Here is a 16,740-nt window from a genome sequence, read left to right as displayed (position 1 = left end):
CAGTACATTAGATCTCCAGAACTTATTCAACTTCTAGTTGCATGTTTGTGGACTTTATTTTTTTTTAACCTTTTTTGTAGAAAGTATTACATATTGGACTTAATTTTTTAAATAGAAGTTTTAGGTTCACAGCACAATTGTTCATCAGTTTATGTTGATCATTATATAATGAGTGAGATCATGTGATATTTATCTTTCTCCTACTGACTTATTTTGCTTAGCATAATGCTCTCCAGTTCCATCCGTGTTCTTGCAAATGGTAAAAGTTCCTTCTTTTTTATAGTGGTGTAGTATTCCATTGTGTAGATATACCATAGTTTTTAAAAAATATATATTTTATTTTTATTTTTTTACAGAGAGGAAGGGAGAGGAATAGAGAGTTAGAAACATCAATGGGAGAGAAACATCGATCAGCTGCCTCCTGCACACCTCCTACAAGGGCAGCAACCAAGGTACATGCCCTTGACCGGAATCGAACCTGGGACCTTTCAGTCTGCAGGCCTATGCTCTCTCCATTGAGTTAAACCGGTTAGGGCCAGGGACCATAGCTTTTTAATCCGCTCATCTGCTGATGGGCACTTAGGTTGTTTCCAAATCTTAGCTATTGTAAATTGTGCTGCTATGAACCTAGGGGTGCGCATATTCTTTCTGATTGGTGTTTCTGGTTTCTTGGGATATAGTACAGGAAGTGGGGTTTCTGGGTCAAATGAGAGTACCATTTTTAACTTTTTGAGGAAACTCCATACTGTTCTTCACAGTGGCTACACCAGTCTGCATTCCCACCAGCAGTGTATGAAGGTTCCTTTTTCTCCACATCCTCGCCAGCACTTGCCATTTGATTTGTTGATGATAGCCATTCTGACAGATGTGAGATGGTATCTCATTGTTGTTTTGATTCAGGTGACTTTTTCACTTATTGGACTAACCTATCCAGTTATTGGTGTAGTAGGTGGCATGTGGTGTTACCTTCTCAGACAAGGATCACTGTCTCATCCTGCATATTAGAACAGTTGGGCTCACAACTCAGGGTTATCCTACCAGTATTTACCTCATTTATTCTCTTTGGTAGTTGAAATTACAGACAATGGCACCTCATCTCTAAAACTTCAGTATATATCTCTAAGAGAATAAGGACATTTTCTTACATAACTATATACTATACCATACTTTCCAAATACAAATCTCCCCAATTTGGACCAGTTTTGGGGGGGGGAAAGAAAAGAAAAGGAAGAAATAGAATAGTAAGTATTTCAGGGTTTCAGATGTAATAAGGAAAAAATTGTTCCATACAACTTTTGTTTTAATTACATGTATGTATGTCTACTGTGTCATGATATAAAAGTTGTATCACACTGTGGCGTGCAGTCTAAGAAATCTGAAGAGCCCTGCTGTAGGCCAGTGGTGCCCTAGGACCAGCAGCATCAGTATTCCTGGGACTTGTTAGACATGCAGATTCTCAGGTCTCATCCCGCACGACTGAATCAGAATCTCTGGAAATGGGATTAGGAACCTGGGATTTTAAAAAATCACCTGGACCGTGATTCTGCTAGTTGAGAACCACTGACCTAGACTAAGTGAGGTGGCCCCAGTGGTGCCTCAGGCATCCCTCATCCTCATATATGACACCCAAGAAGGGGAGGGTCCTTTGTCTTTTTCTTCATTGTCAGAGGCAGTGCTGATAGTCCACTAACAGGGAGGTGGAGTCTACGTTGACAGTGTTTGGAGGATGGTTTCTCTTTGCAAACTCAGATGAACCCTTACCTGAAAGAAGAGAATGGTTTAGATTCAGAAGATGCAGTTTGTACCAGCAGCATCTGTAAAATGAGACTAAATCCCTTTCAGGGTTATCATGAGGCTTAAATGATGTTTGTGAAATACCTACCATTATAATAAGCACAGAGCTGTCCCTGTCATATAGCGGTGGTAGTTGCTGTACTAGACACTGCCTATCACAACTCTGGGCATATAATTGATGTTCAATAGATGTGGCTAATGGTTGGTAATTAATTAATTGGAGAGGGGGGTGGGCTATTCTGGCTTGTTCCTTAACTTTGCCTTATTTTAGAGGAGGGATATAGACCACAAGTAGGAAGGAGAAAAGGAAGCGAGGAAGGCAGGAGGGCAGAAAAGGAGAGACCAGGGCATGTCCACATTTATAAGAGCAATGGAGATAATGACCATCTCTTGGAGGAATGAGTTATGAGCTATTGAAAGCTCTGAGCTCATTTCTTTTTACAGGATCTCAGAGCTGGAGAAGGGAACTTTTAGATCATAGATGACACCCCCCCACACTCACAAACACCATGACTGAGGTGAAGCAGCAGATCAGGCCCTGTGTTAGAGATGTGGGACAGACTGGTTTCTTTCTTTTTTTAAATATATTTTTATTGATTTCAGAGAGGAAGGGAAAGGGAGAGATAGATAGAAACATCAATGATGAGAAAATCATTGGTCAACTGCTTCCTGCATGCTGGGGATTGAGACTGCATCCGGGGCACGTGCCCTGTCCAGGAGTCGAACCGTGACCTCCTGGTTCAGAGGTCCATGCTCAACCACTGGGCCACACCAGCCAGGCCAGAATAGGTTTCTGAGGATAGGCACTGCCTACTACATCTTGCCATAAATTCAGCCAATTCATTTCCATGGGAACCTTTGAAGATTTGTGAAGGTACAGGTGTGGGAAAGGACAGCAGCACAGAGTGTGATTTATTCTGTCTCTTTTTGCTTTCATTCCCATTCATAAGCTTCTCCTGCCTCTCTTTCCTCTCTCAATTCCCCCTCTCCCTTCTTTTCATGATTCTCACCCTAAGGGCGTTACCTAATCCAGGAAGCTGAGGATCTGCAAAGTCCAGAATGTTTCACATCATCAGTCTCCTAGGCATAGTCTCCTGGTTTCTAATGATCTAAACTCACAATTGGCTTTGACTGGGCACCAGGGTTCTGATTACTATCAATAGGAAACATCTCCTTTATTTCCCCCCCAAAACTTGTGACCCTTGAATAGGGTCAGAAACCACCATGGAAACACAATCCAGAGCTGTTTACACCTTTGGGTCTTTAACCCCTTTCTGAGTTTCTTGCAAAAGGCTGCTATTTAAACATGGTTGTTCTACGTGTGCAGGCCGAGTGCAAACCTGCTAGAAGGGAGACGGGCAGAACCTCTGCCCACAGCTCATGTTACAGGTGGACTAACATCACCTCTTAACCACAGCCCTCAGTTGTTGCAGAAAGCATTTAAAAATGCCCTCAAGCCCCTGGGATGAGTGGCTACTACTAGAAAGAAACTGGATCTGTGGGGTGGGTGGCACGGAGCAGCAGGTCCTGTGGCCATCTCCGCCCTCTGCCCCTCCGCCCAGACCAAGCATCCCCACCTCGACCCTCAGGAGGTGGCATCGGTGACCAGAAGGCCCAGGACCGAAACTCCATGGTGTTTGGAGTAGGGATTTATTTATTTAACTAGAGGCCCGGTGCATGAAATTCATTCACTGGCGGCGGTTGTCCCTCAGTCCAACCTGCACCCTCGCCAATCTGGGACCCCTCAGAGGATGTCTGACTACTGGTTTAGGCCTGATCCCTAAAGTGGCAATTGGACATCCTCTCACAATCCAGGACTGCTGGCTCCCAACCCTTGCCTACCTGCCTGCTCCTAACTGCTTCTGCCTGCCAGCTTGATCACCCCCTAACCACTCCCCTGCCAGCCTGATAGACGCCTAACTGCTCCCCTGCTGGCCATCTTGTGACCACATGGGGGCAGCCATCTAGTCTGAGGGCATGATGGTCAATTTGCAGACTATCTCTTTATTATATAGAATTATTACATAGGATACTAGAGTCCCAGTGCATGAAATTAGTGCACAGATAGGGTCCCTAGGCCTGGCAGCAATCAGGGCATATCTGGGCCTTCCTTTCCCTGGCTGCCGGCTGGGGCCTGCCTTCATTCTGCCCCTCATAGTTAGTGGTGGAACTCCTGGTTGGTCAAACTCTGGAGGGGGTAATTTGCATGTTAGCCTTTTATTATATAGGACATATATTGTTTAGTATGAAGTGGAGGGGTGAGTTTTCTGGCATTTTCAGAACACATGGGTGGCAACCGGATATTCATAGTCCCCAGTTGGGGTATTGAGGGACCACCATCTAACCAGATTGGGTTGCGTAGGCTCACCTCCCCCTACACCCCCACTCCTGCAGACTCTGCTCACTGGGATTGTTTTTTCCTTCCTGCCGAGCAGCCTCTGGAGCCGCCTAAGGAAGCCCCAGGACAGAGTCTCCACCCGACAGCTGCTCCTCCGAGAAGCGATGGGGAAAGATGGGGAAGGATGGGAGAGGATGGGAAAGAAGGGGGAGGAGGGCCGCCTGGGTGCGGTGCCAGGCCTGTGCGGGATGGAGCGCTGGCGCCTGGCAGCGGGCAGATGGCGCAGCAGCGCACGCACAGCCGCACAGAGGGAAAGGCCAGTGCGGTGGAGACGGGTCCCCCACCCGCGTGCCCAGCCCTGTCTGGGCTCCAAACACAGGGATGTCCCGTGGGCGCTGTGACTGCGTGAGAGAACCGCTAACTGAGACGGGAGAACACACGCCAACCGCTCCCACCCCTCCGCAGCAGCCCGAGCCGGCTGCAGGCCATCCCCGCCCCCCTTCCCGGCTCCTGGGGGCCGGCCCGCCCTCCCAGGCAGCGCCTCCTCACCTCGCTTCCCCGCAGACAGCGGAGGACGGAGGGGCGGGCAGGGAGGGCGCAGACTGGCCCCGAAGCTGAGGCAGGGCCAGCGCCCAGGCTGCCGCCGCCTCTCCCCGCGCGAGACCGGGCTGCGCCCCGGCGCCCGCACCCTCCCCGCGCCGCCCACGCCCACCCCGCGCCTCCCCGCGCCGCCCGCGGGGGAAGGTGGGCGCCGAGGTGGGCAGGGCCAGGCGCGCGGCCGGGCTGGGGTAGGCGGCGCGGGGCGGCGGGTCCCGGGACCACCTCCGCCCTCCGCCCCCCGTCCTCGCCCCCCCAGGCTCCGCTGCCCCCGAGAGCGCACCGTGCATCCCCACCTCCACCCTCCCGAGGGGGCGCCGGCGACCCGACGGCCCAGGCCCGCAAGCCCAGCGCCCGCTTCGCTCCTGGGGCCCGGAGACCCGTGGCGCAGTTGCAGGGAGATCGGAGCGACTTGCTCTTCCTCAGCTCCGGAGCTGCCATTCCCGCTCTTCGAGCCAGACAGACAGACGTCACGCCGGGGAAGCTCCCGACTTCACCTTAAAAATAATCCTCCGAGAGGTGGCCTGGCCGGCGGGGACTCTGGTTTGTGCCTGAAGAGAGCGAGGAGGAGGAGGAGCGCAGAGCATCCTCCGGAGGAGATGCCCTTTGAAAACCATCCGGAGCAGCAGAAGAAACAGGCATTTGGCGAAATGTTATCTGGGGTAAAAGAAGACATGGCTCCCCAGGAGCTCACCCGGCGACTGGCCACAGTGACCACTCACGTAGGTTAGTGAAGTTTCCCCCCCCCCCCCCTTTCCCCTTGCATTTTATGAATGAAGGGGGGGGGGGGGGAGTAGGCTGGGGTCTCCTCTCCCCCTGCCCTCACCAGGGGCGGCGCCCTCCCTGCGAAGGCCGTGGGGCCCCTGCCCTGCACCTGGGCCTCGCTGCTGCGTGGGGCGGCCCGTGACAGGCGTCCCTGGAGATTGTCCAGTCTGTTGGGTCTTAAACCCCGAGGTCTACTGAGCTGTTGAGCATCCATTACCGGCTACTGGCCAGGGGCGGGGATGGGGACTAGTGTCGTAGTTTACCAGGTAAATGGGAACAGGAGGGAGGGATGCAGGTGTTTCCAGCAGAAACTGCCGCCAAACCACTGGAGGCTTGTCGTGAAATTTGGGTTCTTTCCCCACCCCTTCCCTAGACCCACCCAGGATGAGAGCCTTTGGACGGGAGTGACTAGAATATCGGATCATTTTCTCCCCGTGCTCACTTCACTTGGAGATCCTTCCTTCCATGAATGCTAATCAGTTTCCACTGTAGCATCTGGGAAGTTTTTGCCTGTGTCCCGCCCATTTGTTAGAACTGCCTTCTTGGTGATTACCTGTGAAATCTTAATTGAATGAGTGAGTCATCATTGCTCTTTGAGGGCCCAGAGCGGTGTGTTCAAGCACAAGAATGATGTACATCTTGAATGATACATATGTGGGGATATACTTTGTGAAGATGGTTTATATGGAAAGGCCCAGTTTTGATGATTCTGTTTTCAAAAATGTGTCTGGTGCCAAATGTGGCCACTGAATTGTTTGTTGTTGTTGTTTGTTTTTTGTTTGTTTGTTTTTTCTTTAAGAGAAAAGGTCAGTAGAGTCCTGACAAGGAGGGCTGAATGTGAAATATTGCTGAGGCAGGATGAAATAAGGAGAAAAATACCTTCTAATAAAAGAGAATTTGACATTTGCAAGATATTGAGTGCTGAAATGACTGTGCCAAATACCAGCCCGGGCATGAAATTGTGGTGTAGAGAAAGATCAGTGGTTTGGGGGTATGACCTGTTGGATTTGAGTCCTCCCCTGGATAAGCCATTGAATGTCAGGCTGAAAAATGGGAGGTTTAATCATTCTTCCTTACTCACTCCACAGCTATTTGTAAGATAATATGGGTAAAAAATACCATCTACACTGTGAATGTGTTATTGATCATATCTCTGAGCCCTGTGCCACTAACCATCTTGGGCAGGTCACTGGGCCTGGAGAGAGAGGGACCTGGATGATTTTGATAGACAGACTACGTATTACTCACAGGGGGCTTCCAGTCAGTGGGAAGTCTTAGTCATCTAGCTGATTGGTGTGAGCAATCTCCCCTTCAGGTTTCAAATTTCAAGTCCAGTTCACTCTCTCAGGTTATTCTTTCATATTAGAAGTAACGATTTTGATCTTACTCTATTATTGTTCTAAAATAACTTATGTGTTTGGCTATACCCAATTAAACTGTGAGGCAGAAAGGAATAGCCTTTGAGACATTTCTTGTATAGTAATTGGAGATTAGGATTGGTGGCTCTTTTGGTGACAAACTCACTACTTTTAGGATGAAACTGGCATTGGTAATATGCAACCAGAAAAAAGAGCAAACTGAGAAATTAAGCCCATGACTCATTATTCTACAATGAAATAATGACTGAAATGGCCAGGATCCTCAGCTGTTGGTGCTGTAGGCGGGATCTAATTAGAGTATTTGCTGCTTTGTTAGGAATGAGTCCAGTGGGGACAACTAGATATGCTGGAGTAAGGACTTCATCTATCCCCAAAGTGAATTAACTGCATCTGAGTGATTTTTTTTTCTATTGGGCTCTCTAGACACTGTGTCTAGAACTTATGGATTCTTCAGGGTCTATTAAAATTTTTGGAATACAAAAATTGATTGACAACTAAATTGCAAAGTGCAAAATAAAATTTAAGAAATGCTTAATTTAAATATCTATGAAATTGATAGATATTTAGCCATCCTATCTAACAAAAGAGAAACATGCATATTGACCATACCTCTGCTACGCTTACAAGCTGCACCCACCAGCCAATCAGAAGCAAGTATGCAAATTAACTGAAGATGGTGGTTAATTTGCATATCCAGACAGCAGAGTGAAGACTGAAGACAGCACAGAAGGAAACCAAGCGCTGCAGAAGGGTGCGAAGCTGCAGCAGAGAAGGGAGGGAAGCTGGCAGGGCGGCAGAAATGCCCGCACAAAGCCCTGTTCTTGAAGGAATCTTCCTGCAACGGGCCTCTAGTAATAAAATAATATCTCATTGCATTAAAATTAAGTGAAAATTACTTTCCTTTAGGAAGGCTTATTAAAATGGGCTGTATTCTTGTGATACAACATGCCTCGTATGCCATGAGCTTTTGTTGCTGTTGTTGGATAGTTGTTTTGGTGTTTTATTTGTTGTTGAGTAATAAACCAAACAACCATGTCATTATATCTCATGATTCTCTCAAGTGGTTGTAATCAGATGGCAACTGGGGCTGTATGGCTGTCACCTCGATATTCCCTCATGTGGCCTCTCTCTGTGGTGGCATCTCATCTTTCAGGGTCTCCCCGGGTGGCCCGTTCTCCAGCAGCGAAGTCTATACTTCTTTCCTCGAAGCCCAGGTCTCTGATAGGTACAACGCAGAAGCTGTTAGAACTTTTTTTTTGTTTGACTGTTTGCTTGTTTGCTTTTGTTAATCCTCACCTGTGGATATTTTCTCCATTGATTTGTTTAGGGAGAGTGGAAGAGAAGAGGAGAGGCACAGAGAGAGAAACATTAATGTGAGAGAGACACATCAATTGGTTGTCTCCCACACGCATCTGACTGGGCCAGGGATCGAGCCTGCAGTGGAGCTAGATATATTCCCTTGACCGGAATCAAACCTGTGACCTTGCAGTCCAGGGTCTGACGCTCTAAGCACTGAGTCAGACCTGCTAGAGCAAGGACTTTCTTGATAATGGGCTTGAAGTCCCCTTAAGTTGCTTCCTCCAAAGCCTACTGGTCAAAGCAGTCCCAGGCTCAGCCCAGATATAAGGGGAGGGGCCATTCCTCCCCTTCTTACTGGGAGGATGAACATGCCCACCCAGGAAGGGGTGGAATTATGTTTTTTTTTTTTAAATATTTAATTTTTTTCTATATTTATTTTCTATGGCCACTTTAACAAATACCACAGACCTAATGGCTTAAAGCAGCACAAATTCATTTTCTGGCAGTTCTGTAGCTCAGACATTAATACAGGCCCCAATGAGCTAAAATCAAGGTGTCACATGGTGGCATTCCTTTCTGGAGGTTCTTCTTCTTGCCTTTTCCAGCTTTTAGAAGCTGTCTGAAGTCCTAGGCTTTGGCCCTTTTCCTCCATCTTCAAAGGCAACAACATCTGATCTTTCTTGTGTTGTCATCAGATTCTCTCTTTTATTTTCCTCTTCTGCTTTTAAGGACCCTTGTGATTATATTGGGTCCTCCTTATTTTAAGGTCTTCTGATTAGCAGACTTAATTCCAACTGCAACCTTCATTCCCGTTACCATGTAACCTGGCCTACACAGCTTCTTGTTATCAGGACACAGATATTTTTGGGATAGGGAGGAGGAAGGCATTTTGTGTGTGTGTGTGTGTGTGTGTGTGTGGTGTGTGTGTGTGTGTGTGTGTACCATAGTTGCCACCTTGGAAACTAGCTACCTCATTGCTTCACTGAGCACCAGTGATGACTGTGACTTATGCCTTTGAATTGTCCATACTTTTTTTTTTGTTTTTTTGTTTAAAGTATTACAAATAGTAGTACACATGTCTCCCTTTTCCCTCCCAATTGTGAATTGTCTATATTTGGATGGTAAAGGCAGAGAAATGGAATTTCAGTTTATTGATAACCTGAGTCAGGTGTTGGATTTACTCAGATATAATGTGGTACTCTAAGGTCTGAGTAGTTGCCACTGTATTTATGATGTGAATGCCATCTTTTGGTAAAGGGTACCAAACAAAAATTAACCCAAATGTTGTCATGATAATAACAGCTAACCATGATATAGAGAATGGCCATTTATTAAGTCAGGATTCCTTAGAATCCGTGTAAATAATATTGATCCTAGAGGTGATCATTTTATCCACTGTGGAATATATCAATGATAATTCCTGCCTTTCCAGAATGAAGTAAGGCTGTACCCAGGCGTTGCCAGCAAACACCTGTGTAGCCTTTAGCACCTTACTTTGCCTCTGAGTCTTGGTTCTCTTGTAAAGAAAAACTATCATTTAAAACTTAAGGATTTATTTCCTTGTCTTTAAAGTTGTAGACATAATAAATATGTAACACTTAGGAATAAGACTTTGTTAAGGAAGAAAGTTTTAGGAGTCCTGCCTACTTGAACTTCTTTAGGGGGGAAAAATCCTATAAAGTTACAATGGCAAAGTAACAAACAGCACCACCATGCACTTTTGTTTAGTTACCTGATCCCAAATCTTGTCCAGCCCAGGTTTTAGTTTGTGTGTCGGTTTTTTTGTTTGTTTGTCTTTACCCATTATCCGATCAGTTTGAATTCATTTTAACTCTTTTTGTACCCAAGAAAGCTATAATTAATTCAATTACTGAGGAGATAGAGATCCTCCTGTCTGCTTCTCCTTATTTACTTAACTAGTTTAAGACTAACCACATTTACTGAGGGCCTCCATAGTCTTAACATGACCAGATATCTGTGTCTTAACCCGGGGACAGGGTGTGAAGGAGTGGCCATGACCCCTGCCTGTGGCGATAGGCCCTGTGAGGGCCAGATCCCGGTCTTTTCCTCCAAGGCTGCTGCCCTAGTGCCCTCTGTGCTGCCCCTCAGGTATCCTGGGGCCTTGGAATAATGGATGGATGTCCTCCTAGAGCTGACAGTCTAGTAGGGGAGGTTGCTGTTAAACAAACACAAGAAAACTTTAGGCAGAGCCAGCCATCTGTTCATCAGTTCCTAATCTCTCCATCATTTCATTGGATCTTTGCTTTTCTGGCTTCTGCATGTACTGCCTTGCTTTTGCATTGGGGTGACCCAGTTGTGAAATTTAACTCTTTCCCCAGTATCTCAAAACTTATGTGTATAGAAGATTGGGAGATGGGGTACAGGGCAGTCTTTTTCCCTCCCTCCTTCCCTTTTGTCCTTTCTTTTTAAGTGTTTTATTGATTTTAGAGAAAGAGGAAGGGGGAGAGAGGTGGGAACATTGATGGGAGAGAAACAATGATCAACTGCCTCCTGTATGTTCCCCACTGGGGATTGAGCCCACAATCCAGGCATGTGCCCCAACCAGGAATCGAACCAGTGACCTCTGGTACATGGGTCGACACTCAAACACTGAGCCACACTAACTGAGAGGGGAATTTTCTGAAGATGGGAGCGGAGATGTTTATGGTCTAACACACAGATACTTTAAAATGAAGCTCGAGGCATCACTGTTTTAAAATGTTCACTGACCACCCAGCTTCTGGGAGTTTCACAGGCTCTTCTCTTCACTATTTTATTGGCATCTTCCTTTCCCAATGGCTCCCTTCTCTTTCCTCTTTTTTTTTCTCCCCTACATGTGAGGGAGAGCTGGCACAGGCCTTCGACTGGAAAGGTGGGTCTCCTGGACCCACATCCCTCTGCTTTTCATTTCACTTTGTTTCCATTGCAGCAACCAATAGAACTTTTGCTTGCAAAGGAGGAAAAATCCCCCAGGACGTGAAATGGGATTTTAGACCTTGACATATGGTATAGAAATGAGAAGGAAAATTCCACTACTCAAATCTGGTTTGCCTTTCGGTGTGGCGTGAGCATTTCCCCCCTTAGTCCTTTGGGAAAACTAACCCAGATTTCAAAGAGAAAGAACATGCTCATAATTTTCAGTGGCTTTGTGGTATAATTTTTTTTTTAATGGTAGAAGAAATGAGAGTAGAATGAGCATTATGTGGTGCTTCATAAGGACTTTAGAAACTATCCTTGTAAAAATAATACATGGTCTGTGTTTAAAGTTTGGAAGAATCGATATTGGATGTCAACTATCCCCAAATTTATCCATAAATTAAATATAACTACAGTAAAAAGTTTATCAAGTTTGTATTTTTTTTTTTGTAGTAATCAACCAGCTGGTTCTAAGATTTAGAATTAGCTAAAAGTTACTATAATAGGCGAAAATAACTATAATGTCTTAAAAAAAAAAAAAAGAACAAAGTTGGAGGACTCACAGTACCTAATTTAAAGACTTACTATGAAGCAAAATAATCAAGCCATTGTGGTATTACAGAAAGGACAGAAGCATAGATCAATGAAAAAGAATAGAGAATCCAAAAATAGTCCCATACAATATGATTAATTGATTTTTGACAAAGGTGTGAAGGCAGTTCAATGGAAAAAAGTGTAAATGCAATTTCAACAAAAGGTGCTTGAAAATTTAGACATCTGTGTACAAACAAATTGTACCTTGAACTGTGCCTCATCCAATATACAAGAATTAACTCAAAGTGGATCATGGACCTAAATGTAAAACAGAATTAGAAATCTCTTAGAAAACATAGGAGAAAATTTGTGTGACCTTCTTAGACAATGAGTTCTTAGGTTGACACCCAAAGTAATATTCATAAAAGAAAAATTTGTTGCCCTGGCCAGTGTGGCTTAGTTGGTTGAGTGTTGTCCCATTCACCAAAAGGTCAGGTGTGGGTTCGATCCCTGGTTGGGGGTATACAGGAGGCAACTAATCGGTATTTCTCTCTCACATCAATGTTTCTCTCTCTCCCTTCCTCTCTTTCTAAAATCAATTAAAAAACATAAAAAAGAGAAAAATCTGTTAATTAGACTTCAGTAAAATTTTTGGTCCACAGAAGACACTGTTAAGGGAATGAAAACACAACCCACCAACTGGGAAAAAATTGGGGAAATCACCTATCTGACAAAGGACTTGTAGCCGGAATAAATAAAGAACTCAACAACAAATAAAAATAAACAGCATAATTTTACAATGGGCATAATTTTGAATGACTACTATACCAAAGAAGATATACAGGTAGAAAATAAGCACATGAAAATATGCTCAACATCAGCAGTCATGAGAGAAATTGCACACCTATCAGAGTGGTTAAAGAAAAAAGACAATAAAAAGTCATGGCAAAGAGCGAGGGACTGGATTTCACACAACTCTTGGTGGGAATGTCAAATGGTACAGCCACTTCAGAAAACATTGGGCAGTTGCTTACAAAGTTAAACACTTACTGTGCAAGCCAGTAATCCCACCCCAAGAGAAATGAAAATTTACAGTAACACAAAAATCTGTATGTGAATATTTATGGAAGCTGTATTCTTTGCACCATGTTGCACAGATAGTACAAAACTGGAAAGAACCTAAATGTCCCTCACCTGAGGAATGGATAAACAACCTGTGGACCATTTGAACAATGGAATACCTAACAATAAGACTATTGGCTGAAACCGGTTTGGCTCAGCGGTAGAGCGTCGGTCTGCGGACTGAAAGGTCCCGGGTTCGATTCCGGTCAGGGGCATGTACATTGGTTGCGGGCACATCCCCGGTAGGGGGTGTGCAAGAGGCAGCTAGTCGATGTTTCTCTCTTATCGACGTTTCTAGCTCTCTATCTCTCTCCCTTCCTCTCTGTAAAAAATCAATAAAAATATATTTTAAAAAAAGATTATTGATACACAAGACAACATAAATAAATCTGAAATGCATGATGCTAAGGGGAAAGATGCCAAATGTAAAAGGTGCATTCTAAATGATTCCCTTTGCCTGACATTCAGGAAGGGCAGAATCATAGGGATGAAGTGGTGACCAGGGAGTAATGGTGGGAAGGAGGGATGTGACCACAAAGGGGTGATGGAACTATTTAGGATAGTGATTGTGGTGATGGTTAAACGTCTTTGTGCATTTAACATTGTACAACAAAAAGAGTGAATTATTCTGTATATCAATTTAAAGACAAAATTTAAAAAGCACTACCAAACAAAACCCAGACATTTTTCTTAAAGTGCTTTACATGCTTTTAACACTAACAAAGAACTGTCTATAATCTTCAAAAGCCTTCTGATATAACCTATTTGAGAAAAGGTTTGGCAGTTTCTTACAAGTCAAATGTACACCTCTCCTTTGCCTTAGCAATACCATTCCTAGGTGTTTATCCAAGAGAAATGCAAACCTGTGTTCACACAAAGACCTTTACATGAATGTTCACAGCAACATTATCATAACAGCTTAAATTGGGGGTGAGGGGTAAACCCTGGATGTCTATGAGCAGGAGAAGAGACAAACTGTACCATCCATATGATGGGATCCAACTCAGCAATAAAAAAATGAATGAACTACTGATACAACATGGGCGACTCTCAAACAGGCAAAACTAGTCTTTATTGAAAACGAATACAACAGTGGTCAGTCGCTTAGGGGCTAGGTTTGCCCAGGAAAGAACATGTAAAATCCTTTCTTTTCTATGGATGGAAATGCCTTCTCTCTTGAAAGGGGTGTAAGTTATATGGATGTATCCATTTGTCAAAATTCATTACAAGGAATTTCACTTCAGATTTGAGTGTTTCAACATATGTAAATTTTACCCTCTTCCTAAATTTTTATTTTTTAATAAAAAGGGTCTTCCAGTTTCTTCTTGGCCAGGTACAAGCCTTATTCTGAACTTTAAGCCTGAATCATATGGAAAAAAAAATTAGAAGTTTGTATGCAAAATTATTTATTACTTACCTGACATTTCACATTGTGCTCTTTCTTTAAATATTAGAGTACAAGATTAATAAGCAAAACCATTAAGCTTCAAGGACCAAAATAAAATCCATTATGAAAAAGTGGCCTCCCTCTGAAAATACCACATTCTGCACAGCGCAGTTGTGAAAAGTGAACTCACTTTTCCCCAGGAGGTAGTAAGTTGGGGGAAAGTTGTGGTCAGATCAAAGAACTTCCTTTACTACAGTCATGATAATGTATTTGCACCTGATCTAGAAGTAGTTCAGGAGATACTCTGCATCCCATTTTAGAATTTGAATCTTTACCATTGTTGTGCTAAACTGTGTTGCACATACAGTACAACATATCAGTGTTTCCTAGACAGTGATTTCTGTTGGCTGCATTGTTAATTCTCTGGATTGTATTCCTTGGTGGCTTGAATAGAAAGAGGGGAAAATTGTGGCCTGAAATAAATTTCTTCAGAGCATTCTATAAAAAAATGTATCCCTGTCTATTATTTTATTTTATATATATGGTGTATATCTCATGATGTGATGCCTCTAAAAAAATATCTGATTCTCATGGACTTTAGGATTTCCCCCTCTATCCTGACATCCTCATTCCCCAGTTTTCCTTTTATTTCCGATTGAGGAAATCTGGTAATCAGTTGGGCCTGTAATCCTGTGAGCACTCACCAATCCAAAGGATCAACTCTCAGCAACGAAATGACCTTGAGTGAACTTGAGAGAGATTAGCCAGGAGAAGGGATTGAACAGACCTATGTGAGCGCAGTGCTGAGAGGAATGGAGAGAGAGTGCTGCGGGCACCATCTCCTGGAATCCAATGGCTTCCTGGTGTAAGCAGTGTGGGCAGCAGGACCCGAGGCACTTCCCGTACACCTCAGTGCGGATAACAGAAGCAGAGATGAGGGCTTACCACCATTTCCTAGAAAGCTGCACTAGGCTAGAATATATGGCAACAAAAGGTACAGTGAGAGCAGTAATGCTTTTCTTTTATGTACATTTTGTTATTTGGCCTTATTCTCAATGGGACAAATTTTATGTTAAAAAAATTTACTTTGCAATGTTGCCTCTAGTTTCCTAAAAAGTTTAAAACATACTTTTTTTTTTTTTTAAAGCATTATTTTTTAAAACTATTAACAATTTTGTAGATGGTCACTTATTGAAAATTTATAATAAAAAGAGATGTCCAAATATTCTGGAAAAAATCAGTCTATAAAATGAAATGTGTAAGACTGAACCAATTTCCAAAGCATATATGTCTGTATCTATACATATTGGCCATTCTATAGACATTGACAAAACTTTAATTTTGGAGGAAGGAATGATACGGAGTTTTATTTTTCTTATTTTTGTTGTATTTTTACATTAAAAAACAACAACACTCCAGCATATATTCCTGTTATAAAATGAAAATAAGAATTCAGATGACAAAATATATGTTCCTGAAGAAAACGTGAGATCTGAAGAGAAATGTTAAGTCTGAAATACTAAGGCTTCCTGTTAGACATATGCGCTGGTAACAGCCTGGTGGGGTAAGAATAGAAAAGGGAGAAAACACTTCCTTGAGTGGCTGCCTGAGAAGAAACACGTTTCTCTGCCTGCCTTACATGTATTTGGAATGTGCTCTAAGAGCTGAAGGAACGACTTTTTGTTCCTAAGACTGCTGCTTTTACGGATGGGCTTATTAATATATTCTCACTTTTTTTTTTTTTGCCCTGAAAACGTTAATAATTCATTCTCCTCCTTCTCCACCACTCCCACCCCTACCATGGATCCACAGGCTAGGAAAGGTGGTTAAAGCCAATGTCTATGTCCTCATTACTCTTGCTTTATTCTTTGAATCTCTTTCTTCAAGAGAAAAGAATTATTGAATGGAGAAATGTGCTTTTTTATTTTTTAAAATATATTTTATTGATTTTTTACAGAGAGGAAGGGAGAGAGATAGAGAGCTAGAAACATCAATGAGAGAGAATCATCTATTAGCTGCCTCCTGCACACCCCCCACTGGGGCTGTGCCCGCAACCAAGGTACATGCTCCTGACCGGAATCGAACCCGGGACCCTGCAGGCCGACACTCTATCCACTGAGCCAAACCGGTTTCGGCGAAAAAATATTTTTATGATTGACAGTCCCCTATCTTCTCCCCTCAACCCCCGCACACGCCTTTACCTCCCCTCTACCCAGCCGCTGCCCCTGCCCAGCCTTCACCACACTATTGTCTGTGTCCATGTGTTGCTGCTATATACTTTCTGCTTGAGATATGACTTATGTTTATACTACATTCTGTACCATATAATTATATTCTCAAAGGCAAGGGCTACTGTGTATTTGATGTTACACCCAGACTTCGTGATCCCCAAGGACCACCAGGGAGCTGAGTCCGATGCAATAAACAAAAGAGCCTTTTCCATGCTAGCATGGGCTCTGTCCCACTCACGCCGGCAGCATGGCGGAAGAGAGTGAATTTCACCAAGCCCAGGGGTTTTACACCGGTCTGTGGTGATGTCACTGCCTCGGCTAACCCTGATTGGTTGGGTGAGGGCTAGGGTTCAATTACAGAATGGAGGATAACTCCAC

At 43.9% G+C, this 16,740-nt stretch overlaps 1 protein-coding gene across 2 annotated transcripts in view; it reads left to right on the top strand.

Annotated features, from left to right (window-relative positions):
• Positions 1-4,963: 4,963 nt before the first annotated feature.
• Positions 4,964-16,740, top strand: part of MCF2L2 (MCF.2 cell line derived transforming sequence-like 2) — a 186,295-nt gene continuing 174,518 nt past the window's right edge. Inside the window, exon 1 of one of the 2 annotated variants that reach the window (XM_036445322.2) lies at positions 4,964-5,455. In XM_036445322.2, coding sequence (XP_036301215.2) covers positions 5,329-5,455 — 127 coding nt within the window. In that variant the 5' untranslated portion in view covers positions 4,964-5,328. The remainder of the gene's footprint in view (positions 5,456-16,740) is intronic. The other variant, XM_045583728.1, reaches the window with a different exon arrangement.

The sequence above is a fragment of the Pipistrellus kuhlii genome, unplaced genomic scaffold (genome assembly GCF_014108245.1).
Source record: "Pipistrellus kuhlii isolate mPipKuh1 unplaced genomic scaffold, mPipKuh1.p scaffold_m20_p_2, whole genome shotgun sequence".
Taxonomy (NCBI): domain Eukaryota; kingdom Metazoa; phylum Chordata; class Mammalia; order Chiroptera; family Vespertilionidae; genus Pipistrellus; species Pipistrellus kuhlii.
Note: the sequence above shows the minus strand (reverse complement) of the source record. Positions and strands in the feature narration are given on the sequence as shown.